This window comes from Calypte anna, chromosome 24 (assembly GCF_003957555.1).
Source record: "Calypte anna isolate BGI_N300 chromosome 24, bCalAnn1_v1.p, whole genome shotgun sequence".
NCBI lineage: Eukaryota > Metazoa > Chordata > Aves > Apodiformes > Trochilidae > Calypte > Calypte anna.
This window is the reverse complement of record NC_044269.1, coordinates 3313946-3326634: the sequence shown is the minus strand read 5'-3', so window position 1 is coordinate 3326634 and position 12689 is coordinate 3313946. Positions and strand designations below refer to the sequence as shown.

The following is a 12689-nucleotide window of genomic DNA, read 5'->3' as shown; positions in this document are numbered from 1 at the left end:
CTCTGAGCATCACAGCTGAATAACTAAAAGTTGTGGCATCCAAATCCTGCTCAGTGAACAGGACAGATTGGTGTCACATCCACTGCTGTCACAGGAAAGAAGAAGTCTCCCTGACAAGGAGCCTGTGCTGATTCCAGGCCTCTTGCTGACCCTGGGGACTGTGCTAGTGGGAAGGAGACAAATCTGCTGACTCAGCTTGGAAGAAGCTGCAATGCTGTCTTTGGGTACTTTGTTCCAGGAAGAGGGCAAGCTCTGCAACATTCTGCTTCAATTTTAAATCTTCATGTGCTTCCCCTTTCTCTTGATTCTCTTTTAAAAAGAGTGGTCTTTAAAAAAAAGCCCTGTGACACGAGTAACGTGGAGATTTCCCTTCTTTTGTCCTTTGTTTTTGGCATGGGTTTATTTGAGAAAATAGCTTGTGTAAGCACCTGCTGAGGAAGTGTGTTCCTACCATGCTCACTTCAGTCACTATTTCATTCCTGCAGTTCCTTTTGTGTTTTATTTGCCAAACTCCAGGCAGCAGTGACATGGGATGCAGATACCCTCCTCCTAGGGCAGTGCTTCCATGTCTGCAGAGCTCCTCTGGAGCAGGGCTGGTTGTCCTAGAGCTGACTTTGCTGAAGTGATTTGAGAGTGAGGGATGCTGATGAGTTTGGGGGGACACAAACCTTCTGGGTGCTCTCTACAGATGCTGTTGAATTCTCACTACTGGAGGGGAGAGGCTCAGCCTGCTTCTCCATCTCTCTGGGCTCCTGCCTCATTATTAAACCCTTTATATTTTAGGCTAAGTGGCCACAGCATTTTGATCTGAGCTGCTAGGAGAAGAAATTCCATGTCTGGAGCACACTGCTCTGCCTCCAGGTGTTTGGATACCTGATTTCTCTGCTCATTTAAGTTTGGACAAGTGGAACATCAACTCTTGCGTCCTTTATTCCACTGAGCACAAGGATCTTGTGAAAGGTGCATTAGGAATTATTCTTACCCCAAAAACTGTTTGGTATGGGAGTACAAAATTCACTGAAAATTGGTGTAAGTTCTGTAACATTTAAGGTTATCTGAAAATCCCATTGAACTGTGACTGTGCAGAAATAAAGTAGATGAGTACAGGCAAATCATTTTCCCCTCTGCACATTAGCTTTATTAACTAGAAGCTGGAAGAAATATTAATTACCTGTGTTGTACTGGGGATAAAAGCTTTGCTTTGTTATCTACAGACTGTCCCTGGGATTCTGGTGGTAATATAGAGTGGTCTTACCCAATACAAAGCTCCTGAGCTGCTTTCCAACGTGGTTAAATGAAGGAATAACTTTTCATACTGTGATTCCAGAGACAACATTGCATCTTTATGTAAGAATCAAAGATGCAACAGGTTCAGTCAGTGTAGGTCAAGTTTAAGACTTAAGATCATTCTCCTTGGAGGCTCAGACCAAGCTGTAGTGGAAGAAAAGGATGAGCAGCAGGTCCCCAGGCTCAGTCCCAAAAGATGGAAGGAGATTTTCTGCTTTGTTGGTACACAATTAGAATCCAGCTGAAAAGCTTTGCTCTGAGAACTCTTCAGGAACTGAATGGGACAATTAGCAGTCATCCTGCTGGATAGGTGCCTTTTTAACTATGCCCATTTACAAAGCCCATTGATTATTTTCCATCCAAATCACCCATTTAAATAAGCTCTGTGCTTTAGATTTAATTATCAAAGGTTATTCACATCAGGGACAGTGGTTCATCCAAAGTCAGTAATTGCCAGATTCCAGACAGACATTTATCTCCTGCCTCACTTCTACTTACCAGGGCTTCTTTTATTACAACTTTAATAAAGGTGTCATTGTACAATTTAGCACTAAACCATCTGATAAGAAGCCAAGAAATATAATTTTTAAAAATAATCTAATAAGTGTCATTGTCTGTTTCCATCTAGCATTGGTTGGGTGAAGGGAAGTGGGAGTAAAATTGCATGGAGGTGAGAATGAATGGCAGATATTTATACCTAATGAAAAGGTTCTGCAAGGAACTAAGTCTTCATTCTTGCAGAGGTTAATGACTCAGATGCTGAGCCCGGGCAGAATAATTTTGTAATTAAGGAGTCAGAAGTCTGGAAACTAAATTCAGGGTTCAAAGACTTTTGCTTGTGCTTGCCAATTGTCTTCTGACTGTAGTGACATCATCTGCCAGAATTGGATCCCTTCCCCTGGTGATAAAATGTGGATCTGCTGCTAATTCCTTAATTCCCTATTTAAATTTGTTTTGTTTTGTTTTGTTTTTGTTTTAAATCAAACTTAGAGGCAAACAATCCAAATTAGAAACACCTTGGATTGATGCTACTTCCACACACGTTCCTTGTGTCCTCTGTCCTTCTTCCTTTGTGCTCACTTCTAAACTTAACACCTTCAATATTTTAACATCCAGGAACAGTGTGTTCTGAGAAAGGAGCCCCTGGTTTCCAACCCCAGTGGAATCACAGACACTGATTCAGTTAGTGCTCAGCCAAAGATTCTTTAGCTTGTCTGCAGCAGCCCCTGAAGGTAAAGGCTGAAATCCTGCTGTGCTTTCCTTTGCTTTTCCTTTTCCTTTTGGAAAATGAAGAGGGGAAAAAGTGAAGTTTCTTCCTGCAACTGTTTTGTGAACGTACCACAGTAAAGCAAAATGTTGAGTTGGTTTGGTTTTGGGTTTTTTTTTTTTTTTTTAAAGGTTAAGTAGGGCTATGAGAATTTCATAGAATCATAGAATCATAGAATGGGCTGGGTTGGAAGGGACCTCAGAGCTCATCAAGTCCAACCCTTGATCCACTCCCCCCGTGGTTCCCAGCCCATGGCACTCAGTGCCACATCCAGGCTCTTTGGAAAGATCTCCAGACACGGAGAATCCACTACTTCCCTGGGCAGCCCATTCCAATGCCTGATCACCCTCTCCAGAAAGAAATTCTTCCTCATCTCCAACCTAAATCTCCCCTGGCACAACTTGAGACCCTGCCCTCTTGTCTTGCTGAGAGTTGCCTGGGAAAAGAGCCCAACCCCCCCCTGGCTCCAACCTCCTTTCAGGGAGTTGGAGAGAGTGATGAGGTCTCCCCTGAGCCTCCTCTTCTCCAGCCTCAACACCCCCAGCTCCCTCAGCCCTTCCTCACAGGAATTCTGCTGGATCCCTTCACAGCCTCCTTGCTCTTCTCTGGACCTGCTCCAGGACCTCAATCTCCTTCCTGAGCTGAGGGGCCCAGAACTGGACACAGGACTCAAGCTGTGGCCTCACCAGGGCTGAGTACAGGGGCAAATTCGCCACACCCTGCAGGCAGTGGGGTTTTTCTTACCAAATAAATGAGTGTTTTTCAGTGTGTTTGAGGTTCTTGAGCTGGTGTGTGTCCTTCTGTGTGCAGATCTGGGTGTTTCATACAGCAAACTTGACAGAGCTGAGCTAGGGAAGGAGGGATTTTAGCTGGAGGGAGAAGAATGTGCTGCTCAGAGACCTTTTGTACTTCCAGACTCCTTGGCTGTGATTAATTGTGTGTGTTGTGAGCTCTGACCCACTGGGTAAGTGCTCTCCAGGTAGAGGAATTCCAAGGAATTTGGACAAAGTCCCCACATTTCCTTTGTACCAAGTGCAAAGCAAACACCAGACCCCTGTGGAAATTCAATTAATGGGCACTGTGTTTACTGAGGGACTCAATTTAATTGCTCAACCCTGGAATCCCCTCCACTGGGTTTATGAGAATAAATGAGTTTCCCTTTTGGATGCTGTGCCAAATAACACACTTCAGTTCTAAGTGCTGAAGAAGTCAAACTGAGAATAAGGTCCTGGAACCTTTGCCCTGTTGACTTTTTCTGATAAATTGACACTGACTTTTTTCTTTTTTTTCTTTTTTTTGGGGGGGTGTTGTGTTTTTTGTTGGGTTTTTTGTTTGGTTTTTTGTTTTTTTTCTCTCTTTGGCTCAACTCTCCTGTTTAAATTGGAGGATGAGCTCTACCTGAAGTAATTCACTGTGAAAGTATTGTCCCACTGCTGTAAAAAAATCAATAATCTGCTGTGCTATTTTGATCATGTTTGGCAAATTCTGGAATCCTGGGTGGTATCTGAGGAATCTGGGGTTTGCTACTGTACATGTACCCTACTTAATCCAGGGTACACTCAAAATTCCCATTCTGGTGGTCATTAAACCAGGTGCAAATCTGCTTTCTGAACTGGGCTGCTTGTTGAAGAGGGAATGGCAAGTCCTGAATAAATCTACCAAGCAGGGAAGAACTGGGAGATGGATTTTATTTTTTTTTTTTTTTCTCTCTATGGGACATGGACCTGCCTCCACTTTATAATACACTGTGACATCAGCTTGTCCCTGGTATTTCTCACCCTGCAGGCTGTGAAATTTGTCATCTGTCTTGTAACATAGCCCCTGGGTTCCAGAGAACAACACATGCAGGCATCTGGTATCACATATCCAAAATAAAATGGACTCTGTGTGTTCAAATAAGAGCAACTGCTGGCTGGTAGTGCAGGATTTAAAGGGGCAGATCTGTAGGGCACTGAAAAAAGGATGTGTAGCCAATACCTGCTCCTTTCATGCACCCACATCTTGTCATGTCAGATCCTGACAGGCCTAATTATAATTGAAAATGCAAAAAATCATAGATGTTTGTGCTTAAGCAAATGGTTTAATTAATGAATACTTCTACCTTCTACTCTGCTATATCCTACTCTGTATTCATCTACACTTTGCTCTCCTTTAAATGCATGGGAAAGCTATTACAGAAATTATTGCCAAAGAATCTAGGTTCATATTCATCATTCAGGGAAGAAATTTATAGGTTTTCACAGGATTTTTTTTTTCTTCATTCATACGTTCTGAAGACACTGGAAAACCCAGAACGTCTGAGTAGGAGAAAAGCAGATTGCTGATCAACCTGATTGATAACCATGAGAACTGCAATGAATGAATCCATTGGATGGCTCATTAAGCTCCAGGAGTAATCATTAAGCAAGGATCTGGTACCCACAGGTTCTGATGGAAGCAGCCAGACTGTGCTGCTGGGATTTGTACAGAAATAGTGCTTGATCATGGTTGGTATTTTCCACTTTGTGTCAGGTGTTTGAGCTCTCTCTCTAATTACACAGCTTCTTTTTTTCCTAAGAGCCCCAGACAGATGGCCAGCACCCTCTCTCCAAAATACAAATGTGTTGGGAATGTTGGGCTGCAAATAAGTTATCACTTACTGATGAGTGAAGTACTTAAAGGGATATTCCCTGTATGTCTGTGCCTTGTCCTAAGTGGAAGGACTTTTCATGGCACAGCCTGTGAGAATTATTTTCAGTTTTGGGGGTGTGAAGGGAATCATCTGTCCTGCTGAATTCATCCCAGTGATGTTCAGTGAAGCTGAAGAAATGATGCTGGCATGGCCATGGCAACAAAAAGACTGGTGAAAGGGCCAGTTTCTCCTCCTTGCCAAAGCCATCACCAAATGCTCCTCTTGCCCAAAGCAGTGTGTGTGTTGGGGGTTAAATCAGATAATATCTGTGGGGATTTGGAGGGTTTGCAAAGTGCACTGTGCAATTTGCTACTAAAGAAACAGGCAGAAGTTTATTTTCAAACAAAGCTGGGGCAGTGTGTGTAAGAAAAGCTATTTTGATTCGGGTTGACAAATATTTTCTAACCTGAAACTGATGTTTTTAAAGGTTCAGGCTGTTGAGCAATGAAAACTAAAGCTGTGTCAAGTTCATTTAGTGATTATTTTTAATGTTTATTTTTGGTGACAGCAAGCCCAGATGATTTCCAGTTACTCCCTTATTTTAAATTCTCCAATTTCATTTCCCACTTGAAAATGCAGCTTTCTTCTGGTCTGTTCAGTGACACTCAGGGGATTTCAGTGAAGAATCTGTCCCACTGCTTCTCCGGATTTGGTTTCAGTACCAGAATTTTGCGAGGCTTGTCCTGAGATGGTTCCTCCCAGTGCATGACCCTCCCTAGAGCTTCCTTTGTGTCTCAAGTGCCTGGGAATCTTCCATGTAGTAGATGTCTTTCTCCTGGTGTAAAATCTGTCCTGTGTGTCTGACTGTCTTTACGTGGTTGGTGTCTTTTGGTTCCTGGACCCGATCCCATCCATCACCCAGTGCCATTTTGGAAGCAGCGCTGCCCTCCAAGAACTTTTTGAGCAGCTTTCACTCACCTGAACCTGAGCTAAAAACCCAACCAGCTTCTGAGTTCCACCTGCTGCTGCCTTGGATCTCTTCCTCAGTCCCTCTCCTTCCCTCTGAGCAGGCAATGGGGCCAAAAAAAAAAAAAAAAGCCCCAAAAAAGAACAACCCTTTTTGTGAAAGGAGGCTGAAAGTCACAAGTTGGCTCCCTCCCTCCCTCCATCGGGAGGGCTGTCAGAGCAGGAGGTGGGACAAGAGGACCCCCATCCAATTGGCTCCTGGAAAAGGCGATTTCTCTTCTTACCCTTGCTCATTCGGGTGATTTGTAGCAGCAGCAGCGTTATTTGGTAACAGAAACCCTGCCTCTGGGGATTAAGAGTACAGTTACCCTTGCAACAGCTGCCTGCGTATGTCTTCCCCGCTACAGAAAAAGAACATGCTGCTCCTCCTCCTTTCTCCTGATTTTTATCTAGTGTTGTTGCTTCCCTCCCTCTCTTTCTTTCTCTTTCTGACCTCCTCGCAGCTCCACGCCGCTCTGCTCCATGCTTGCTTCGGCTCTCGAGAAGACTACGGCTGAGTTTCCTAGCACAGTCCTGGGAGATTATTATTATTATTATTATTATATTTTTTTTTTTTTTTTTTTTTTTTCTTTCCTGAGCCAACATTAGGCAAAGAGGACTGAAGGCAAAGGGGTGGTGGGATGGGGGAGGAAAGCCAGGAGTGAACCGAGCTGTTGCTGGCACCCCTTGTCTTGGGGACCAGGCAGGGAAGAGACCGTAGAGAAGGAGAGGAGGAACTTTAGATCTGACTTCCCTTGTGGTGTGTCTGTGTCCTGAGCATCCCCTCCCCACCCCAACCCTGCTGGTTGTTAAATGAAAGCACGTGAAGAACATGAGGTTTCCTGCTTGAGAGGGAGGCCGGGTGAGGGAGGAGGAGGAAGGCGAGTTGTGGTTTCGTGGTGTGGTTTGACACCGAGATCAGAGCGAGCGTGCCTGGGGGTGGGAGCAGAAACAGAAAGGGCGTCTGATGCCAGCTGCCAATATGACAGAAACACTGCAGCTTCCAGCCCTGCAAGTCCCAGAGCAGCAGGTGGTCGAGAGTGGCCGTGCCTGGTCCAGTTCTTCCACCCCAACCCTGCGCAGGAGACGCTTCAAGATGAGGCGGATGAAGAATGTGCAGGAGCAGAGCCTGGAGGCCGGCAGGTATCAGGATTCTCCTTCCTCCAGCAAGGAATACCTGCAGCTCCCATCCATTGAGATCACCCCCTCCAGTGATGAGGACACTCCTTGGTCCAACTGCTCCACACCCACTGCCTCCCCGCGCCGCAAGCGCTTCCTCCTTCGGAAGTGGCTGCGTGTGAGAGAGAAGAAGGAGTACAGTGAGAGCAGGTATGTTCTTGGCCCTTCCCTGCTTCCAAGAAGAGCCCCTTCCACGATAGGTAGGTAGGGAGGGTCTGTTGTTCCCCTAGGAATCTTGGCAGTGCTGCCTCTTTGGGGTCTGGCCTCACCCGTTGGCTGGCATGGGTGATGTAGATGATGTAAGGATCTGTCTGCTGGCATTGCCAGGATGTGGTGATGCCAAAGAGATGCCAGCAGTTGGTGGTGATGTTCATGCCTCTCAGAGCTTCTCTGGAATCCTTCCTGTAGTGGCTGGTATTGGGAGAGTGTGATAAGAGATAAAACCAAGTAGCCCTGTGGCTACTGCAAGTCAAGATGTCTGGGTTCAGATCCTGGCAGCTTTCCAGACTGGAAAGTCACTCAGCCTCTTGGCTCAAAAAGGGACAAAGAGTTCCCCCAAAAGCTTGTCAGTGCAGTAAAGAAAACTAATGCCCTGGGAGTTGTTCTGTGGCCATAGGAGGAAAAAGCTGTAACCTCTGTAACCCTCTGCAGCTGCAGTGTAGGTTACTGTGCCTTTAATGTCAGGCTGGAACAATATATAGGGTATGTGCTAAAGTGTCAGAATCAGAAAGTTCAGGTCTGAAGTTCAGCAGAGGGTGGCTTTTCAGCTGAAAGAATTAATTTCGATTTCCGGATGGTGGATGTGTTTGGTGAGAGGCCAAAACACACCTTTTTCCATGCAAATGCCTAAGAAAACTTCATTCATTCATGTGCACTTAATATTGCCCTGCCCATGCTGACACTTTTCTGCTTATTTATCATTAAGACACTTCTGCCTTAACCCTGGTCACGTTTTTAAAGCAGTGACTGGAAAAAAGCTTAAGTGCTGGATGGATTAGGTGGCATTAGCATAGCAAAGCCAGCATGGCACCTCCTTTCTTCACATGTCCTGGGCTGCAAATCCACCCTTTTTGCCATGGGAAATGCCATGTTTCGTTTGAAAACTTTTTTCCTTTCTATAGGAAAATAACAAAAGTTTGGGGTGACTGGTGCTGAGCCCCTGGGCTTTCAAAACTCAGCAGAACTGGAAACAACACAGAGAAAGCAGAATCTGTAGGGAGTTAAGTCACAGGAGAGTGATGGACCCTAAAGGGTTTTGTGGCATTAACTCAAAAGGGACCAGCAGTGGGGTAAATTTCATTGTATCCTGAGTCTGTTACCTGTTGTAAAACAGCAGGACTGGCTGTCAGTGTGCCAGCTACACTATTGAGTTACAGGCTCCCAGACTTCACCTGGAAAAGGGGGTTGCCACCAGCATGCAGTTCCCACCAGGGCGATGAATGCAGTTTGCTTCCAGTCACTACTATCAAAGAGTTGGGAATTTTTATTTTATTTTTTTTTTATTCTGGTAACCTTTATCCCCATCACGTGGCCAGATACCTGCCTGTTTGGATGGCAGGTTTTCCCAGGAAAGCTGGTAGTGGAGAGGAAAACTTTACACCAGCTGACTTATTCCAGTGGTGCATGTGCTGCTCACATGCCCCTGAGCAAGAGCAGTAGCTCTGTTCCATTAGCATACAGTAAGCATTCAAGTGAATAAACCAAATGCTTTTAAGACTCAAAATGCTGTCTATAATGCTCCAGCTTTAATGAAGCCTGGCTGATTTTTTTTCACCTGGAACCTCCAGCCTACAAAATGCTCTTTATCACTGGTTAGTTTTTAACAGGTTGGATGTCTTTTAAGGTTTGTTTACAAGCTGTTAGGTGGCTGACAGTGAGAGCAGGAGAGGGGTTTTATTTCTTTTCATTAAACACCAGAGATGCCATGTAAGAGCCCTGCCAGCCTATGACACAATTCTGTTCAAGGTGAAAGAGCAGGAAGAAGCCATTTCTTGGGGACAGGAGTTTGTCCAACTTGTCCTTGTACAAAAACATGATGTTGCACAAACCCATTCAAACTTGGTGCTCTGGAGTCCCATACAGATAACAAATAGGATGATTTTCTAAGAGATGCAGACAGCTTCTTGGTTATACTTCTCATCCATCATTTTTTACCCAGGTAGTGATAAAAGTCTTTTTCTCTGCAGAGAGCTTTACAAAGGATGAAACCTGCACACAAGTGGACAGGTTTTTTATTAAGCATGATGATGTGCCTTTCCTCACAGAGCAGGAGCTGCAATCTGTTAGCATTTTGCTGTGCATGCAATGCCCATGCATTATTGATGTGGGGATGAGAGCATAGAGGCTTTAATTTATGATTTCATTCTTTAAGCCACCCTCACCAGTAATCTGGAACTGCATGTGATTCTTGATCTGCAAGGAAAGAACTGCTGAGAGGGTGGATTGCTCAGGCTTAAAGGACTGCTTACCTGGCTTAAAATCCATATTGGCATCAGATGCTCTGCTTCCACCCTTCCACTGCCAGAAACAGAGGGTAGAGAGCTGAGTCCTGCACTTTATCTCCTTTTCCTATGGGGCTGCTCACCAGCAGCACCTGTATGGTGGCTGAGGAATGGTAAATCTTTCATCCTTGGCCAGTTTTCTGTGAGGCATTCATGCTGGGCAAAGATTGTGCTCCTGGTAATCTGTGCTCCCCTACTGTGAGAAGAAATTAGCCAGAATGCCAAGGGTGGTAAAAGGTTTGAATCATCTTGAGTACTGTGTTCAGTTTTGGGCCCCTCAGTTCAAGAAGGATATTGAGGTCCTTGAACAGGTCCAAAGGAGGGCAACCAAGCTGGTGAAGGGACTCGAACACAGATCCTATGAGGAGAGGCTGAGGGAGCTGGGGCTGTTCAGCCTGAGGAAGAGGAGGCTCAGGGGAGACCTCATTGCTCTCTACAACTACCTGAAAGGAGGATGGAGCCAGGCAGGGGTTGGTCTCTTTTCCCAGGCAACTCTCAATAAGACAAGAGGGCATGGTCTTAAATTGTGCCGGGGGAAGTTCAGATTGGATATTAGAAAGAATTTTTTCACGGAAAGGGTGATCAGACATTGGAACGGGCTGCCTGGGGAGGTGGTGGACTCTTCGTCCCTGGAGACATTTAAAAAGCGACTCGATATGGCACTCAGTGCCATGGTCTAGTGACTGTGGCGGTAGCTGATCAAGGGTTGGACTCGATGATCTCTGAGGTCCCTTCCAACCCAGCCTATTCTATGATTCTATGATTCTATCTTTTTCTTGTCATTCCTTGCTGAGCTGGCTCTTGCCAGGAGGTGCTGGGAGCTGTTGTGTCCTGGTGGTACCTGCAGCCCCTTCCCAGTGTTCCCTTTCCCTCGAGCTCTCCATAATCACCTGGTTTGTCTTCTGTTAACACTTATCCAACAGATAAATTCATATTAGGTTGGACATTAGAAAGAATTTCTTTACAGAGAGAGTGATCAGGCATTGGGATGGGCTGCTCAGGGAAGTAGTGGATTCTCCGTGTCTGGAGATATTTAAAAAAAGACTGATTATGGCACTCAGTGCCATGGTCTGGTACATGCAGAGGTAGTAGACAAAGGGTTGGACTTGATGATCTCTGAGGTCCCTTCCAACCCAGCCAATTCTATGATTCTATTCTATGATTCTATAATGCTGTTGTTTTCCTGAAATTCACTCCAAATGTTTCTGGGAATAACTCACCTTTCGTTCAAAAGGTGACAGCTTCATTCACCTTTTCCTTCTGCACCTAGGAAAAATATTGTGGCATTTTCTAAAGGAAAAAGCACTCATGAAAGGCTGATGTGCTGATGTGATTTTTCTTAATAGGGGGAAATAAACTCAAGAAGCTGCAAGGGGATATTGCCTCTCTCTCACTATAGTGCCTGGGAAGGAAGTGGGGCTTCCCCTTTGCTAGAAACACAGCGAGGGGGAAATCCACGTGTGCTGGGGTCACCACTGCATTTCTGCTTTCTCAAGTTGTGATAAAACTCTTGCTGAAATCCTGTTTGTGTGAGGAACTGGCAGCCCCAGAGGGATCTCAGAGTGCAAACGGGTTGTTTTTTATCATGGTCTTGTGTCTGGAGTTGATTAATTGAGGTTTCCAGGAGGATAAATGTGCCAGCCATGGTGTGTTGGAAGCATAGGGAGGTGTTGGCAGTAATAACTTTTATTACACATTTTTATACTGTTCCAAGTTATTGGAGTAAGTGCCTCCTTGTTAATTGTTTAAGCTGTATTAAAACCTTTGCTTTCTGGAGAAAACTGAAGCAGTGTGAGTGATATGTAAATATCCCATGGACTGCATTTGGAACTTGACTACACAGCTAGGTATTTATCTAGCATATATGCTCTTTTGCATCTTCAAAGCAAAACCAGAAAGTTTGGTTTTTTTCATATAGTTCTCTGTAATAAGTGAGTCAAAGCTTTCAGTAGCTTTGGAAATTCCATGAGCAGAAATTTCCATTTCTAGGGTATCTCTCCTGATATGTGAGTGTGCATGAATAATGGCTTAGTAGCAACTTGGTTATTCATGTAATGTTGTTTCTTTTTGAACCTGCAAGTTCAAATGGGACCTAATTTGTGCTTCCAGTGAGCCAAAATATTAAAAATTGATGCATGCATATCAGAGTACTGATGTAATGTTTGCTGTGACTGCAGGGGCTTTGAAATTTGTTCATGAGAATTTGTGCCAAATACCTGGGAATCCCACCAGCTCTGTGTTTGTGGTTTGGCTGTTTTTTTGTGTGGTGTTTTAATTTTAAATTATTTGCCTTTCAGTATTCCTGTGCCTTAGGGTGGGCACTCACACAAGAGTATCAAAACTAATTTAGGCTGAATGCTGTGGAACTTACCTTGTCAGCAAATATTTACCATGGGATCAATCTGAATTTCATGTCTTGCACTGTGCCTGTCCCTGCTATTTAACAATTAATCATCTGTTCTGTCACCACAGTTGTTTTCTGCTGGATTGTGTCTTGAAATTCAAGATGTTTGGGCATTGTTGAATGTGATGCTGATGAAGGGGCTTGCTTTGACAGCTGTGAAGGCTGATGCTGATGTTTTCATTTGTGAAAGGAATATGAGAGGAAACAATTTGCCCATCCTGCTTGTAACCCTTTCCAGCAAAGAGAAAAGACAGGTTTAGACTCTCCAACTCAAAAAATGACTACAAAAGACACAATTAGTGCTAATTATGGTCCAGAACAGTACCCTAGGGCTGAGCCAGCTGTCCCTTAGCTGTTTGGATCATTATAATGGGTTAAGGCTGTTAACATGGCTTTACATCCTGTGGCTTTGCATCCTTTCATCTATGAAATGGA

General features: G+C 44.6%; 1 protein-coding gene across 5 annotated transcripts in view; it reads left to right on the top strand.

Moving 5' to 3' along the window:
- Positions 1–6761: 6761 nt before the first annotated feature.
- The window catches only part of GRAMD1B (GRAM domain containing 1B), a 93702-nt gene continuing 87774 nt past the window's right edge, over positions 6762–12689 (top strand). For 2 of the 5 annotated variants that reach the window (XM_030464903.1, XM_030464902.1), the window contains exon 1: positions 6780–7499. In XM_030464903.1, the coding sequence (XP_030320763.1) occupies positions 7138–7499 (362 nt within the window). In that variant the 5' untranslated portion in view covers positions 6780–7137. Of the gene's footprint in view, positions 7500–12689 lie in introns of all 5 variants that reach the window. The other 3 variants (XM_030464908.1, XR_003988551.1, XM_030464901.1) reach the window with 3 other exon arrangements.